Here is an 18,719-nt window from a genome sequence, read left to right on the forward strand (position 1 = left end):
TAACCGACTGTTTTTGTAACTCATGTGTGTTTTTAACGTAAACTTGTGTGTGAATTAGAACTTCGTTTAGTTCTCACATGCTGTGTGACAGCCGCTTTCTGTCTGTGTGCTTCGGATGTGTGCGCTCAGAAAACCATATATCAGAAGTTTAAACTCATATGGTTTAAACCGCATGATTTCAGCGCGATAAACATGATAATCAGAACCATAACAGATGTTTTTAGGAGGTCTGAGCTGTAATGGCGCAGCTCTATTCTGGAAAAGGGGGCGGAGAGCAGCAGCTCATTTGCATTTAAAGAGACAGGCCCGAAAAACAGCGTGTTTCTGCTTCCACTCAAAATAGGCATTTTCAAAATTATATAATAAATTATCTGTGGAGTATTTTGAGCTGAAACTTCACAGACACATTCTGAGGACATCAGAGACTTATATTACATATTGTAAAAAGGGGCATAATATGTCTCCTTTAAGATGATTTGTGGAAGGACGTACAAAAAATACCATAGTACTACACGGTTCAGTAATTCAGTAATCACCTTAAAAATGACGAAAATGTACCTTAGTACTGCCGTCGCTTTATTGTGTGACAGCTGTGCAACAGTTTGTATTTTCATCTCTTTTTCTCTCTGTCTCTGGCTTTCTCTCTGTAGTGCCCACAGTGCCCCCTACTACGCCCGCTTCCTCCACCGCGCCATCAGACGAGTGTGATGATGACCAGGCCAACTGCCATAGTGGAACAGGTGATGACTACGACCAGACAGGTGCTAACACCCGCCTGCAGAGACTGCACCCTTACTTACTACACTATGCTAATCCCAGTAAACTAACTGCCTCCCTTGCTTCGGCAAATATCAGCTCTTCTACCCTTTTTTGGGAATGTTATTAGTAATCACTCCTTACACTATGATCCTAATCGTTTCTTTGCCCATAACCACACTAACCATGCTACTCCTACTAGAAGAGAAGTATACTGTGCATGGTATGCAAACGTTCTGTATGCATCTAATATTGAAATAACCTACTACATTTGCCAAATGCGCTCTACTTGACCTTCCATTTCATTACAAAAGCCAGACAGTGATGAATGAACGGCGAGCGATATCAAATGCAATCTCAACTTCTACTTTGTGGACTGCCAAAAGTTAAGATCGTTTTATACAAAATTGGATTAAAAATGCAAATTTACTGTATTTAGTTCTGCGATGGTAACTGGATGCCTAGCACTAATGTAAAACTGCAATGTAGCAAGGTCATGTTACAACATTGCAGCATACTACAGTTTAAATAGTCCATTATCGTTGAATACTACACTGCTTCACGTACAATATATTTAAAAATGTAAGCAGTATACAGTATATACTGTGTAGTATGCATAATTCACTATGTACATACTAAGATCATATATATATCAACTGCTGCTTAAATGTCTACATTTACTGTTTGATTACTACATACTGCTTTAGTTAAAGGAAATAGTATGCAGAATACAGTATATACTGTGTAGCATATAGCATGCAGTATGTTATTATTCCATTTCACAGTTCATACCGTTTCACATACAATAAAAAAAAACGTTGGTATTAAACAGTAACAGTACTACACAGTATGTAGTATACAGTAATGTAGTACTCCATTCCAACCTAGCTTGCACTTGCCTTGGTATTCATGTTTGACTGTTCAAGTTTCTTCTGCTCTCCAGTTGCTAATACTAACACTCCATTCAAAATTCTGCCTCTAATCTCCTCTGTGTTCACTTCAGTGCAGTCTCACAGAGTGTGTGTTGCACAGAATTACACTCCCCTCTGCTAAATGATAAAAGTAAAGGTTCCACATGAACAGAAACGTATTTGCATGTCTCATCTGGCAAAGCTCGTTTTAAAAATGCTAAGCAAATACAAAGAAGGGAATTAGCACAGTCAGATTCTTACCTCCCGATAATATCCAAATAAAATATTAGCCAGTGTCTCACTTTAACATTTCACCTAATGGCCTTCACTGTGTCCACACTACAGGTGGAACCGCTGCGCCAGAGACGACCACAGAGATGAGCACCGTTCCAGGTGAGAAAGGTACTTGCCTCTAATTCTATCCGTAATATCTTTAATTTTCCAGGATTTTCTTTAATTGTGCTAATGCTTACTCCCTTAAAGGTACGGTGTGTCATTTTTGCAATGTTAGCATTTCCCAGAACACTAAGTGAAAATAACAGTATTTTTTTAGTGATATGCTATTTACACTAAGTGCAAATAGCTATAGATAGTTAAAATAGCAGGATATTGTTATTGCAAATAGTGTCAATTATCTGCACCTCAGCATTGTAATACATTATAAAACAGTGTGCAATAATGCCCTCCCTACACCTAACCTTACCCGATACTTTATTTTCAACTTTTTGATTATTTCCTTCATTTTTATTAAAAATAAATGCTTTTCTGATGTGATTTGAAATTTGAAAAGGAAGATTAAAGTTTGCCAAAAGGCAGATTCGAACCCGGGTCGATCGCGTCAAAAGGAGTATGACAAATGCTTATCATCTGCACCACTGAATCTGACAATTGATGACCGTCTTTTGTAATGTTGACTATCCCAATCACACGTTGGTGGGCGGAGTTAGTATAAATAGCTTCTGCCAACAAGGCGGGCTATTTGCACTTAGTGTAAATAAACACTCCGATTTTTTTTTTATTCCCAACAGTTAAAGAGTTGCCCACAGAAAAAAAACAGCACCCCCACTTCCCGCGCCTATGTATGTCAGTCCAACATGGGTTTGGTGCAGGACTACCTGTTTTTCTGAACAACAGAAAAAAAAATTATGTATTTGAGGAGGGCCAGTAGCAATTTTCTTCAGAAAATCATAATAATAAACATTTTTGCAATTCTGTTTGGTGTCTCTAGCAGCACAGAAATTACACACTGCACCTTTAAGAAAGAAAATTCTCATTGTATGTTTTTTTTGTTCTCTGTTTGGTTGTTGAGGCTATTTGATTATTAGTGTGTAAACTCAAAAATGAGTATGTAATCTCATTTCTGAAGTGTTCTTGTGAAAATCTATAAAGAGCCCCTCTGATTTGCTAATTCAGCGTAGTGACTGATTAGCCATTCAAGACTGCTCACTAATGGACAAATGAGAAATGCCCCTTAACTGACCTTGTCTAATTAGCCTGTGTGTGTGTGTGTGTGTGTGTGTGTGTGTGTGTGTGGTCTTGGTTGGTTAACATTGAGTAGATGTGTGTGCTTTCTATTATTGGATGTGGTTTATTTGCTATGACAAGCATTCAAAACTGGTAGAACGTTCTGGACTGTGGTGAAACGTATCCTTGCACTGTCTTCACTGCGACAGCCCAAATCCATTTAAAGATGGAAAAGAAGAAATAACTTTTAATTGGAAACTGGCATTTTTTTTTTTTAAAGCGGCAGTGGCTGCATGCCTGAGCTGTGGCTTTTAATGGGAAATTCTTTCCTTCGCATTCAGTGAGCAAATACCCTGCAAAACTCGTGGAGAATCCTGGCATTATTAAGGGAGCGGAGCGCTTGGCTTTATTAAACTGTCTAGAAAAGCAGCGCTGAGGCTGTGCAGGCACCGGCATAGCTGACATCCTAGACGTGCTTCTGCTATTCTGTCCGTCTCAATTCTCTCTGCTTTTCCTGCTGTCTCTCTCTTTGGCTTTCTATCTCTCAATCAATCTAACATCGTTAAATCCCTCCCTCCTTCTTTCATGTCAATCTCACTTTCAAAGCTTCATTGTTTTGTGTGTTCTGTATTCTCGCTCAAGATCTAGCTATATTTGGAGTATGAATGTGGATTTGGCTTAGGCACGACAGAATTTGGAATGGATTTGGAAATGCTCATGCTTAAATGATGGTGTTTTCTGATTGTTAAATAACTCTTTATTGCCATCAAGTGGACAGCAGATATAAAACATGTTGCTTTGGCCCTGTGTGGAGTCTTCAGAACATTCAAATGTTATTATATACACAACTGTTCACAAATGTAGGGTCAGTAAGATTTTTTATTTTATTTATTTATTTTATTTTTTATTCATTCATGTATTTATTTATTTTGAGAGAGAGAGAAAGAGAGAGAGAGAGAGAGAAATTAACACCTTTATTCAGAAAGGGACAGTAAAGACATTTATAACGTTATAAAAGCTGTCACTCTTTTAAAAGGTACTAATATGTACTCTTTAGGTATGAATATGAACCTTTAATATAAAAATATGCATCTTTTAGGAGTAAATAAGGTACAAAAGAGTACATTTTGAAAAGGTTCCATCCCAGTGACAGTTTTTGTACCTTTTTTTCTCAGTGTTCAAATAAATGCTGTTCTTTTGGACTTTCTATTCATTAAAGAATCCTGGAAAAAAAATATATAATGGTTTCCACAGAAATATTGTGCAGCACGACTGTTTTCAACATTGATAATAATCAGAAATGTTTGTTGAGCAGCAAATCAGCATATTAGAATGATTTCTGAAGATCATGTGACACTGAAGACTGGAGTAATGATGCTGAAAATACAGCTGCGCATCACAGAAATACATTACAGTTTAACAGAGATTCACATAGAAGATAGTTATTTTAAATTGTAATAATATTTCACAATATTACTGTTTTTACTGTATTTTTAATCAAATAAATGCAGTCTTGGTGAGGAAAAGAGACTATTTTCAAATACATTAAAACATCTTTCCAACCCCAAAACCTTTGAATGGTGGTGTACATATTTTTTTTTCATCATATTTACTCATATATTATATTTGTTGTAGTATATTAAAATGCATTAATGTAAATAAAATCATAGCAATATTAATTTTGTTATTAAATATAAAATGTAATAATTCTAAAATATAAATAATATTTTCTGTGTGTGTGTGTGTGTGTGTGTGTGTGTGTCACTGCTTTAGTAATATAAAATATAAAAGTGCATATGTTAATAATCTTCCCCAATGTGTGTGTGTTCTCTCTGTAGCGTTCCTGTGGTTTGCCTGTGACTTTGGCTGGGCCAGTGATCCTTCATTCTGTGGCTGGATGTCAGAAGACAGCGGTTTCAGGTGGCAGATCCAGTCCAGCGGCACCCCGACTCTAAACACCGGCCCAAACATGGACCACACTGGTAAGAAAAAAACTGCACCCATTGGCCTCACAGCATGGAAAGTGTGAAACATCCGAACCTCACATTCTTTCTCTCCGTCTGCCGTAGGCGGATCAGGGAACTTCATCTACACACTGGCAACAGGTGCTCAGGAGACAGAAGTGGCTCGGTTTGGGAGTATTGAGCAGCAAATCAGCATATTAGAATGATTTCTGAAGATCATGTGACACTGAAGACTGTAATCAGTAATGATGCTGGAAATACAGCTTTGATCGCAGAAATAAATTAGTTTAACATATTCACATAGAAAATAGTTATTTTTAAAATGTAATAACATTTCACTGTTTTTACTGTATTTTTAATCAAATAAATGCAGCTTTGGTGAGAAAAAGAGACTACTTTCAAATACATTAAAACATCTTTGCAAGCCCAAACCTTTGAATGGTGGTGTACATAATTTTTTCATCATGTTTACTCATATATTATATTTATTGTACTATATTAAAATGCATTAATGTAAATAATATCATAGTATTATTATTAAATATAAAAGGTAACCATTCCAAAATATAAATAATATTGTGTGTGTGTGTGTGTGTGTGTGTGTGTGTGTCACTGCTTTAGTAATATAAAATATAAAAGTGCATATGTTAATAATCTTCCCCAATGTGTGTGTGTTCTCTCTGTAGCGTTCCTGTGGTTTGCCTGTGACTTTGGCTGGGCCAGTGATCCTTCATTCTGTGGCTGGATGTCAGAAGACAGCGGTTTCAGGTGGCAGATCCAGTCCAGCGGCACCCCGACTCTAAACACCGGCCCAAACATGGACCACACTGGTAAGAAAAAAACTGCACCCATTGGCCTCACAGCATGGAAAGTGTGAAACATCCGAACCTCACATTCTTTCTCTCCGTCTGCTGTAGGCGGATCAGGGAACTTCATCTACACACTGGCAACAGGTGCTCAGGAGACAGAAGTGGCTCGGTTAGTGAGTCCATCCGTGTCAGGCCAGGACTTGGACCTGTGCTTGTCCTTCTGGTATCACATGTTTGGCTCTCACATTGGCACACTACACATCAAACAGCGCAGAGAAAGCAGCCAGGGCTCAGCTGATGTCCTTTACATTGATTACATTTTAAATATGTTTCAAATTTAATGTTGGTGTTTATCTTTATTTCAGGTGGTAATTGAAAGCGTAGTGGAGAGGAAGAGTTGGGGAGACATTGCTGTGGATGACATCAAAATCTTAGACAATCTGAACATGGCCGACTGCAAGGGTGAGTCATTTAGACCATTAGAGTGCAAACTACACTGAGACAAATCAAGACTGTGTCATACATCCTATGGCTTAAGATATCAGATATTTACTGACACTGGGAGTGGTGATAGACCTAAGTCAGGTTAGACACCATATTGAATCGAATGCGGATGAATATGAGGCTGTGAGGGACAAATGTACAATTTGGCGCACAAGTGGCCTACAATTTGGCCTACATCGTGTAATTTTCACAACTCCCAACTTTTAACACTGTTTTATGGAGGGTTTTTTTTTTTCTTTTTTTGTGTACTTTAACCCCTCACAGCCTCATTTTAATTCCTGTCAAATGTTAAATATGGTGTGACACTGACTAAGGTCTATGTATTAATATATTTAAATAACGTATTTATAAATCATTAAAATAATTAAATTTTATAACTCCAAAATTTTCATAATTCAATAACTGGGTTTACACTTTATTACCAATGAATTTTACTCCAGGTTACTTTTTTAGTCAATTGTGATTACAGTTTGTTTATTGTTTTTTTTTTTATTATTATGAATTTATTTATTTTCATTTTTATTTTTATTCCTAAATAGCTATTTCTGCCCAATAAAATATTTTAGAGCTTGACAAAACTAAAATAAATAAATAAATAAAAAATCTATTAAAAAAAAAACAATTACTTAATAGTTTCTGTTACTTCTAGAAATCCTTTTTTTTTTTTTACTTCTCTCATATATCCATGTGTTCCAAGACCATGACAACCCTGGTCCTTAAATATAATGGTTAAAATAAGAAATATATTTTGAACTTTTTAACGTAATTTTTAGCTGTTGTAGCTTTTAAAGCTTATTTTATAAAGTCTTATTTTAAATAATTTTAAGCCATATTGTGGCCCTTTGGAAGTGTGCTGAGGCCCCTGGTTAAGAACCCCTCACTTAGATGACAATACTGGACAATATACATTTCCTGACTGTTTTATGCCGTCCATTTATAGACCCAGACGTCCCAGCAGAGCCAATTCTACCTGAGGACAACTTCAATGAAATCAGTAAGTGGCTTTCTCAAATCTGATCCACACAAACACTGAGTAAATGTTGGATCACTCACAAAATTAGTTACTAAAGAAGATGAAAATTAGTATTTCTATTTCAGTTTTTTTACTTCACAGTTCCTTGACGTTTCTTTGTGAAATTTACTAGCAATTTCTAAATGAAGATTGTTTCTATGCCATTTCTTGTTTCAGTGTGTCATTGAATGTTTGGAGGGACTTCATATCACATTGCATTATACAGCACACATTGGTCAAGTAATCCAGATCATATAAAATCCGAAACCAATATCTAAAACAGGTTTGCTCATCTGTTCTCTTCCAGTCGTGGACATCACAGACTTCCCTGAGATTGTGGAGAACCACGAGATCAGCGGCGCCGGAAACATGCTGAAGACGCTGGACCCCATCCTCATCACCATCATCGCCATGAGCGCGCTGGGGGTCTTCCTCGGCGCCATCTGCGGCGTGGTCCTCTACTGCGCCTGCTCCCACAGCGCCATGTCCGACAGGAACTTATCCGCCCTGGAAAACTATAACTTTGAGCTAGTGGACGGCGTCAAGTTAAAGAAGGACAAGCTGAACTCACAGAACACGTACTCAGAAGCGTGAGGCACCGACCAATCAGAGGGAACCTCTCCTCAGGGAGGGCGGGGCTAAAACGGACTGCCGATGCCTTCCGGTTGGAGGAGGACAAGGCTCTGTGGTTCAGCGAACCAATGGGAGGTCTGGGACTGAGCCATGCTTTTCTCAGGAGCTGCAGTGAACGGAACCTACCAGTAGGGGACACTGTGTACAAAACATTGAATACAAGGATTTAAAAGAAACAAAAAACAAAATGAAAAATAAGAATATGTACAGATGATTGTTATTTTACTTTATTTTATTGTTTTGTATTATTTTTGGTTGATCATTTTTACAATCGGATGCTGGTGTTGAGACCAATATATAATAATGTTATAGAGTATTTATCTTTTTTTTCTAGGAGGAAAAAAAAAATCATTTATTTTTTATTTTAAAAGATTGTTTTGAGCTTTAAGGAGATGTGTAAAAAACAAACAAAAAACAAAAAAACAAAAAACAAATGAACCATATATGGCCAAGGGAAGGTAATTACCCCATGGTAGGGCAAAGATCAAACGGGGTGGAAAATCATCCAGCCCTGTTGCATTCTGGGTATGGTTCAGTCAGTGCCTTTGGTACATCTTTTTTGGCCTCCTCTGTTGTTTTTGTGGTGTTTCAACCCTTTAGTTCTCAAAAAAGCTGTCGGTCGAATCTGCAAAACAAAACCCGGTAAATTCATAGCGCTTTAATGTTGAAGTCCTGCATATTGTACATAAGTTTTAATATATTTTAACGCCCTTTTCAAAGAAACGAGTAAAAGGACAAAAAAAGAAAGCTGCAGTATCCCTTTTGTCTTGGGTTGTATGTTGTAAATACAATCGTCCGACTGTTTTGTGAAAGTGAAAAGTGTGCTTTTTTGGTTCCGTCCTGTTTTGGTTGTTTTGCTACGCTCCCAAAAAATGCAACCCTTGTTCAAAACAGATGTTAATACAAATCCAGCGCACATTTCATCATGGGAACAGCATTCGCACATACAGTAAATGCATTTCATAGACGTCCGCAGTGGCTCGGTTGAGTTTGGATTACAGATTTATAAGCGAACATCATATCCTCTATAATCACATTCAGAATGTCTGTTTTTCCAGCATACCAAAAAAAATAAGAAAAAATTGATGATCATCATTGCCTTGATCGCTTTGATTTGAAGTGAGCGGCCTACAGTTCAACCCTCACACATTTCATCAAAGCGCTTCTTTCACCATCCGTCGAGCTTGAATGCATGTGCTCTTGAATAAAACTCTCATTTTAAGAGGGGTGCTATTAAATGTTCTCACGCATCGCTTCGCAAGCGTTCTGTCATTGGCCTTGTGTGTGTACCAAAGGACTGTTGCCTCAAACTGCAGGGTCCAATCGCAACAACCCATTCTCTTGAGACGTCTGAAGACCTCGGCTACGATGCATTCTCATGGGTTATCATTCGGTCAACAGTTTGGATTCTGGACAGCTGGATGGATCTGACTTTAGCAACGGCATACACATGCAGTTTAACCGATAACAGGGCTTCACTGCTGACAACACTAATGTTTTCTACCGGTTTCTCGGTATGTTCATGTACTGTGCTGTATACTGTGGCAAACACTTTGGTTTTCCCGTTCCGAATCCTCGTGTCGATGCTACATGTGTGTCAGCTGAAGCTGGATAAAGGTGACTGGCTTCAGTCGGGATTCTGTGAGAAAGCATCCTGTAGCATTAACGAAAAAGAAACAATGTTGCACTGATCAATATATTTGATGAAGTTTATGTGTTTATAGCATTCATTTGTAAAAAAGACAACTGAAATAAAAAAGACAGTGTTCATTTTTTAATATAGTTTCAGAATATGTAATACGATTCTGAAATGGTCAATTATCGAGATGTTTTCATTATTGAAAAAGGTATACAGATGTCCTATAGTAAAGCTCCCGTTTACCTGACCCCGATTCTCTTTTGCTTTTTGTACTGTCGTTGAAATTTTGTGCTGATTTGTTTTGTTTTTGTTTGTTTTTTACAAGAAGATGCGGAAGCAAAGAAAACTTTTATTTTCAATACTGCCTCTGTACTTTGCTGTTGTAGGAAGGGGGAAAATTAATAAAAACAGCAAGGCCTTAAAATGGATATCAATGTTTTGTATTGGAACATCTGCATCACAGAAGAAAAACTCCTCCACATCTGCTCTGTTTCTGATCAAATCAGATCGACTGACATATTCCAAAGATTCGGCTCCAATAAATGTGTTCTGAAACTTTGGCTCTTTTTATAATTTAGTTTTCTTTTGTTCATTTTTTTAACTATAGATTTTAATCAGAAAGACATGCAAAGAGCATGCATGTGTAAAGAATGGACATATTGAGCAACTTGATGACAAAACAAGCACTAGCATGTGCTAAAGTGTTTACAGTGTACTTTTGACATATTTACATCATATAAATGTACACTTTTTGTGATTTTTAGGGCTTATTTTACACAAAAGAAGAATGGAAAGTATTCAAATGAGGCACAAAAGTGTCCAGCATCCACCAGCAATATCAGTATATTTCTAACCAGAGGGACTCGATAGCAATGTCTGTGAACGTACACGCTGTTGTGTGTATTGTGTTAATTATTTGATTAGTTATATTACATAAATGATCATTATTTGAAATAATAATGAGCAAATGAAATCACTGGAGAAAGCTTTTTACTCCAGTCAATATTTCTCGGGGCTTAAAGTTAATTACTGTAGACATATACTTTAAACAAGGCATTTGAGCATTTTACTGATATAAAAAAAAAACCTTTTGATAATTGATAATGAACATGTTTTGATACTTTAGTGGGGCATGTCGTCACAAAACAAGTGCACTTAATTGTATTGAACGTGCTAATACTGAATATTACAGAAAATGGTAACATAAGTTTAGGGACCAGTTCTCACAGTTAACTAGTTGCTTATTAGCATGCATATTACTAGCATATAGGCTGTTTATTAGTACTTATAAAGCACATATTAATGCCTTATTCTGCATGATCATATTTTAGATCCCTTAATCCACCCCATACCTAAACTGAACAACCTTACTAACTATTAATAAGCAGCACATTCGGAGTTTATTGAGGCAGAAGTTGTCGTTAGTTAGCTAATCGTGAGAATTGGTCCCTAAACTAAAGTGTGAACCAGAAAAGATCATTTATCTTAAAGTGACGTAGTTACACATTGCATGTACTTACGCTATAATAACAGTAAATGATGCATAACTCCAAGTAACTAACCCTAAACCAAACCCTAACCTTTAAACCTAGTACATGCAGTTAGATAATATTACAATTTGTGTAATTACACTGTAACAACATTACCTTAAGCATGACCAAAATATTAATGAAATAAAAGGTCATTTAAGTGTACTTAAAGAGACACTTTCAAGACTAAGTACACTTTTAAAAGTTTGTGATAATGTCAAATAAAAAGTGATTGAAATCCTTATGTTTGTATCTTTTGTCATGCTTTAAAGAAGTACACTTATTTTAATGTGTTGACATAAAGCACAAATAAAGTACTTAAATGTCAACTATATTTTAATTTAATTGCAAGTGAAAACATTGCATTTGGTTTAAGTGCATTCTTTTAAAGTATATTATTTTAGTAATAGGTACTCTTTTTTTTAAGTATGTCAAGTGTGCTTCCTTTTCACACGGGTAACTTGTCACAGTGAGAAACTGCTGCTTATTGACACATAAACATAATCAGAAAGCACATATTTGTGTAATTTGTAATCTCAGTGATTTACTGAGATATAGTCTTTGTGACAGCTGGCCCAGCCTCTGGATTGAAACTCTCCAAAGCGTTTCTTTGTGTGTGAAAGCCGCCTGCAGGTGAATGTGCTGCTGAATCCAGCATTAAACACCAGCTCTCTCTCATTACACAGCAGAGCTCCTCAAGGCTCCAGTTTATCCATCAAAACACAACCAATCACCGGGATGTACAACATGAAGAGAGTCGAGCTGCAAATCGATGCAATCTTTCAGTTAAAACAGCTTTAATCAACAAAAACCGTATATACGCCAGCTCTGGTTACACAAGCTTTCCTTTGAAATCTATTAGTTCTTCGCTCAGGGACAACACACCAACAGACACACACAGAAGCATGGGAGATACATGGGTGTTATAAGAAAAGATAAAGCTTCCTCTTTTTTCTTTTCAATTTTGTTGTTTCATGTGCAACGTCGAAAAAAAATAACATTTAGCAAAATAATTATTTTGAAAAATGTAGTTTTAAAGTAAATTCAACAAAAAATGACTTCACATGCTAATGCATTATAGCAGTATATTGGGATCTTGTGATCTTGTGACAGAAGAACTGAACATTTTAAACCAAAACGGCTGCTGGTCTATCGTATGGCTTATCACTAAACTAAACTAAACTGAATTACAATAAAATAAAATATCTTCCATCAAACCAATTAACATGCAAAATATTATTTTGTTTAATACACAAAATAATGAGTTTTATAATAAAAAAAATAATGGACCTACATAAGTAATGTTTCTTCCTTTTCAAAATGAGATTTGTTGTTTTAAGGTATGTCATTACAGGTTTTGGTGTTGATTATTATTATTATTATACACTTTTTTTAAATGTCTAAATATTTGGGCATGTAAAAATGTTTTCTTTAAAAAAAAACAGCATTGTCAAATAACATTTAATATGTTTAATATATAACAGAAACAGAACCGGAATAATCTTCTAATTAAAATAATAATTTTCATATCATTCACAATACATCTTCAATTGTAAGTCATATGCCACATCTTCATGCTCCGCTCATGATCATGTCACTAAAATTAATGAACACTAGAGGACAGTGTTGTATTCGCAATAGAAATTGCAATCTACTTTTTAATCTAACCCTTAAAAGCTCTATTATCTTGAATTTAAAACATCATTATGGACATGATAGATAGTATAGTAAGCCGTTGTATTTTAATGAGTTAAACTGGGTCAGCAGAACTGAAGCATTTCATCTAAAAATGTGTTCTGAACTCTAAAACAAACTCAGTTGACTTTACTCTGCCTGACAGTTTAATGAAAAAAATGTATATAGTGTTTCATCTTAAAAAGCTGCAAGATTAGTATACAGTTTCTAGAGTAACTTCCCCACAGCAGACAGTGAAGTATTTCAGAATTCAGACAGGAATTCATTGCGAAAGCTGCATTGCCTCTTTCTCTTCTGCTTATGTAATCATAGCAAACAAGGTTTTCTGGGTCTGTTTTTTTGCACATAATACAGGACTTTTTTTTTTTTTTTTCCATAATTCATTTTAATAATGCAGCCACACAATGCTTTCAACATGAAGCCTTCATTTTAACCCAGTTGATTCATCATATTATTAGTTTAAAATGAATACAAATTATTTTCATTTACCCCTCAGCGCAGAGACCTCAAACACCACTGGACTGAAGAGAAATGATTTTTCTCATACATTTTAATAGATGACTACTAAATTTCCTTTTGACTTAATGGAGCAGAAAGTTTCCTTAATCATGTGAGTTTTCTGAATGACTACTGAATGGTTTAAAGAACTGGTTATGACCTTGGTTAAGTCTAAATTGCATCAGTATCTGGTTTATTATAATAAAATAAAATGGAAATTAAAATTTTTAATAAAACGTTCACTGGAATAAAATATATAAAAAGTTTTATTTCAGCAACTAAATAACTAAAATAACTAAAATGGAAAATAGAATTAATAATTGTCATAATATATATATATTATTATACAAGATATATTATAATTATGATATAATTATATATAAAATAGTATTTATAATTTCTTTACATATAGAATTATATGACAAAAACACACAACAAAATTACTAAAACTTTAACTTTTTTAAACTGATGCAAGATATTAATAAAAACTATAATAGTATATCATTGGTACTAAAATAACACTGATCAGTACACACAATAACTACTTGTTTCTGAATCTCATAAACGTGGACTCAACAGGGAAATAAATAAATACAAATAAATAAATCTTTTTTTTATCTCCAATGAAAATAACATGTACAGATTCACTTCAAAGATTTACCTTATCGTGCTATGCTGCCATGTTGCTTTTTTAAACCAAATGTATATCAAATAAATAAAATAATATACTGACAATTCATAAAATATAGAGATCACACTTTAATAAATTCTAAACTTTCATTCTAATTCCTAATCACATTTTTTGGGTTATTTAGTGGCCTACTTAAAGGCTTGCTTTTTGTGTGTTTGTTTTCATCAGTGTTGGACTGAGAGGGCTCGTGGCGTCATAAGGCAGAGCTGATGACGTCATGAGGTATTTCCTGTGGGGCGGGGCCTGTCGGAGGAGAGCTGATGACGTCATTAGGTATTTCCTGTGGGGCGGGGCCTGTCGGAGGAGAGCTGATGACGTCATTAGGTATTTCCTGTGGGGCGGGGCCTGTCGGAGGGTCAGCAAACACGCGATAAACGCAGCCAGCGGAATACTCCTCTTCACAGCGGAGACACGCAGAATGGACTGTTTGCTGTGATTTGTTTGTGACTGACGGATTTAAGAGAGGCTCTTTTAGGGTTATAGAGAAACAGAAGGATACACATTGACAAAAGACCCCTATGAGGCTTCGAACGTGAAGAGAGAAAACTAGTAATAAAAGCCATAAGGTAAAGTTACCGTCTCAATGCTGCCCGCCGAATGAAAGGACGCAGTTTTCACCGAGGCTTTGTATTATTTTCTTTATAGAAGTGATGAAGTGTTTTTTTTTTTTATCAGATTTAAAGCGAGAAATGTGTGCTAAAGTTGCTTGTGTGGCTCGAGTAACGGTCCGTGCGCAGATATTTTAGGTGGTTTATAAAAAGAGGTTGTGCTTCTGGTAGGTTAGTCCTAAAGCTGCTCACAGACATCTCTTTGGCAGTTTACAGTTTACTGTTTCTGTAGTTTCTAACACAGCAGGGATAGATAAAAACATCTATTTTGTTTTAGATGTTCCATCTGTTTTCTATATCAATATAAATGCAGCACTACATTTGTTGATAGGGAGAATAATATTTATAAGCATTTTGTGCCTATATACTGTTTTCATTTGAGTGGAGAGTTATTTAAACTGTTTATTATTTATTTATGTATTTATTTCTTTCTTAGTCTAGGGCAAAAGGGACAAAGGAACGATGACGTAGGCTATGGAACGTCTGAAAGTGTCATTCTACATTCAGCTCTAGAGCTCAAGCTGTAGGCTTCATGTGCAACTTGATTTGGACTTTGAAAAATAATTCTAAGAATCATATTTTTCGATTCACATAGGCTACATTGTAGAAATAAGCCATGAAATAAGAAATAAACAATTAGAAGTACTCTGCTTTCATGACTATGTAATGAAGTTACCTAAGAAAACAGATGAGCAAATTCATCTAACAGTATTTAAACACAAGCCATGGTGTTGATCTGGACTATACAGTACAGAATGACTGTATACTGTATCTACAGACGTTTCTCCTTTTACTGTATGACTAGGGTACATATTGGACACAAATGGAAACATGAGTGAGAGAAACACACACACACACAAAGATATTTGTCATGGTTTCTGTTTAAAATCAGTTTCTCGAATATGACCAAAGCAAGTTTGTTTCCTAAAGCTGACATGTTCCTTTGAAATGTCAGTACGAAACAGACTGCATTGATTAATTGGACGCAGTGACAGCCTTGTACCCATTTTAATCTGAAAAGGACGTCTGGCTGCTTATACCATTTCATATAGTTAATCAATATCACACGAAGAGTGCCGTTTTTTTTCTCTCCAAAAATGTGATATTGAATTTTTACAACAGTTCAGTAAACAATAAGTTCATTTAGAGACTTACGTTTTAGACACCATACTGCCTGTTTTTGCTCTATTTCTGCTCTATTTTGAGAATAAAAATAATTCCAAAACAAAGCCACAACACTGTTGTGCGTCTCTGAGCAACATGACAGCAGTTTCGTTCCTGAATGAATCAACCGTTAAAATGATTCGGTTCAGTCGCAATGACTCACTTAGTAGCAGTGACTTGCTGCCACCTACTGGCGGTTTTAATTTCACATTTAAAGTATCTTTTAATTTTTTAAATCATTTCAAATATCAGTATTCAAAGATTTATGTTTAATATATCAAAACATTATGCATTTGTAACTGAGCTGCATTAAACAGTGTGTAAATAGATCTAAATGCCTCTTCAGATGCAGCTTCTGTGTTTCCTCTGCATTGCAAAGATGAATTTTGTCGATACTGATTTCATTTTCTTGGTAACAGCCCGAATGTCTTATTATTCTAATTCACTGATTAAATGTAAGAATTTGACTCAAATGATGATGCACACTTTTCGAAAAAAAAATGGCTTTATAAAGGTAAGAATGCCCATAAAAGGTAAAAATCTATTTAAACTTATTGGAAAAGATTAATTTCTGTCACTGCTGTGAACTGACCACCACACAGAATATGAAGAATATCCAAAAATTTAGGAGTCCGCTGTCCATGGCAGTCCTTAAGATATCAGCACAATAACACACTCGGCAAAATATCGTTATCGATAAAATCCCAGAAAATATTTAGATATTATTTTTTGTCAATATTGCACACTCCTAGTGTGTGGTCAGTAGCATTTGTTCACTGACGGTACATGACCTCTGACCTTCACAACAGCTGCTGGACAGAAGAAAAAAAACTTTATTATTAGACCTTTAACCAGCGAATCCTTTTGACAGATGAGTGCTAAACAGTTGTGTCATCCCTGAGAATGAAAATGCATTAAAATTAAATTAAATTGTTGTGTTTCTGCTTTGTTGGTTACTTAAAGATGCTTAAAACAGGTATCAATCATGATTATAACTTTAAATTAGTGGTTAGTTTTTCTTGTGAAGTTTATGTGCAAGTGGACACTTGTTGACCACTTTCCTTCACTATCTGGTCCAACACATTAAATCTCATATGCTTTTTTTTTCTACAAAATTAATTTCAGGTATTTGAGGTAAAGGCTTCAAGATCAAACGCTCTTTGAAGAGTGTGTCCAAACTTTTCATTGGTGCATTTCTTGTGTATTATGAAGATAATAATGCTTTAGTGTTAGTCTTATTCAAGCACTCTTGTCAGTTCAAATCTTAGCAAAAATATTTATAGGAACGGATCCAGTCATTTTTTTTTTCCAGACCTTGTTTGGCAGTCGTTGTGAACCAGGCTTTGGTCCTGAATCCAGGGAGAAAACCTAAAAAATATGAAATCCAGATTAAAGGTATTAAAAAAAAAAAAAAAAAGGTTAAATATCATTGTAGTAATTTATGTCTACATTACGTAACAATTCAATTTTAAAGCATCCGTGATTTGGGGAGAAAAATTAGAGATTCTTAGTGCATTTCAGTTAATTATTCATGGTATATATCGTAAATTGAATTGGGAGAGCAGACCACAAATGCACAGTATATGTTGTCTTTTTTTTTAATTGTTACAGCAGAGTACAAAGGAAAAAATAAAACAATCCGGAGGAAAAGAATGCAGTGACTGAAAAGAGCTCTTGCCATAGATATTCTTGTTATATTACGTCACATTAAAATACCAAGCGTTACGTTATTCTCCTGAGTTCTGACAATAGTACATGACGGACAATGTACAGCTCATTCAGTCAAACTGACAGAGCAGGATTGTTTGTAGCGCTACATTATGATTTGAAATGATTTGTTTCGATCATTTTGAGTGGAACGTCCCCTAACCAGAAGTGCCTCCCAGAATTTAAATCCCAGTATGGCTCATTAGGAAAAAAAGGTGGATAATTATCTTTCATGGAATACAGACGATTTATTTCAAGAATTTTTTTTTTTTCACTAGGGGCTGTTAAACTCCCCAAAATGACAAAAAAGCACCATAAAAGTAGTCTATATGACAACATGTGCTGTATTACAAGTCTTCATACAAAAGCTTTAAGTGAGGAAAAGACTGAAATTTATCTTTTTTTTTTTTTTTACTGCAAATCTTCCACTGTAGCTTATAAATTGTATTAAATATGCCCATTGAACAAAGTATGATCAATTATACACTATAGTCAAAGAAATTTGGCATCATGACATCAAACCTGGTGTTACGTGTCTTGAAATTTCATATCTGAATAAACAAAAACATGTGAGGATACAAAAGTTATCCGTAAGTTTCACACAAAGCCATGTCTATGGTTTTTGTCATGTTTGGACATTTCTGGCAGTGTCCACAATTATTATAAGTTACTTGGACACTTTGGAGACATTTTTTACCCATTTTCTGATATTGTTTCTTCTTGCAGACCATTTTATGCTGCCTATAAATGTCTCTTTTTTCACATACGTTGCAGTTTGTTCTCAGTGTCTGTTTCTTTATTATTGGGTCGAGACTTAAATCTTAAAACACATGTTTCTGGAGGAACTCGACTCTAAATGCCCCAAATTTTCTTCTCAAAACATTTGGCTTTTTCAGAGAATTGCTCTACAGTAGTATTCATTAATGCATATTTTTTGGCTTATAAAGGATTCAAATCTGTGACCGTGGGCACATTTCTTTTAAAACCTTTTCTCAAATGTATGTTTTCATGTCCAGATAAAGGAGCTCAGAATGTGTGTCTCTCTCCTCTCCACTGGCAATATCTCTTGTTTGATGTTGGTCTGGAAAACAGGCCCCTGTCTAATCTGATCTGCTTCCCCCCCCCCCCTCTCTTT

General features: G+C 35.5%; 2 protein-coding genes across 4 annotated transcripts in view; both read left to right on the forward strand.

Moving 5' to 3' along the window:
* Positions 1–8,218, forward strand: part of nrp1a (neuropilin 1a) — a 62,541-nt gene extending 54,323 nt beyond the window's left edge. Inside the window, 6 exon segments of the mRNA XM_016443268.1 lie at positions 651–761; positions 2,013–2,060; positions 4,970–5,113; positions 6,013–6,366; positions 7,349–7,402; positions 7,728–8,218. Coding sequence (XP_016298754.1) covers positions 651–761; positions 2,013–2,060; positions 4,970–5,113; positions 6,013–6,366; positions 7,349–7,402; positions 7,728–8,014 — 998 coding nt within the window. The 3' untranslated portion in view covers positions 8,015–8,218.
* A 6,250-nt stretch (positions 8,219–14,468) lies between these two features.
* LOC107655695 (integrin beta-1-like) overlaps positions 14,469–18,719 on the forward strand; it is a 24,653-nt gene continuing 20,402 nt past the window's right edge. For all 3 annotated transcript variants that reach the window (XM_016443270.1, XM_016443269.1, XM_016443271.1), the window contains exon 1: positions 14,469–14,671. The gene's annotated coding sequence lies outside the window, so the exon portion shown is untranslated. The remainder of the gene's footprint in view (positions 14,672–18,719) is intronic.

The sequence above is a fragment of the Sinocyclocheilus anshuiensis genome, unplaced genomic scaffold, assembly GCF_001515605.1.
Source record: "Sinocyclocheilus anshuiensis isolate Anshui unplaced genomic scaffold, SAMN03320099.WGS_v1.1 scaffold631, whole genome shotgun sequence".
NCBI classification, from domain to species: domain Eukaryota; kingdom Metazoa; phylum Chordata; class Actinopteri; order Cypriniformes; family Cyprinidae; genus Sinocyclocheilus; species Sinocyclocheilus anshuiensis.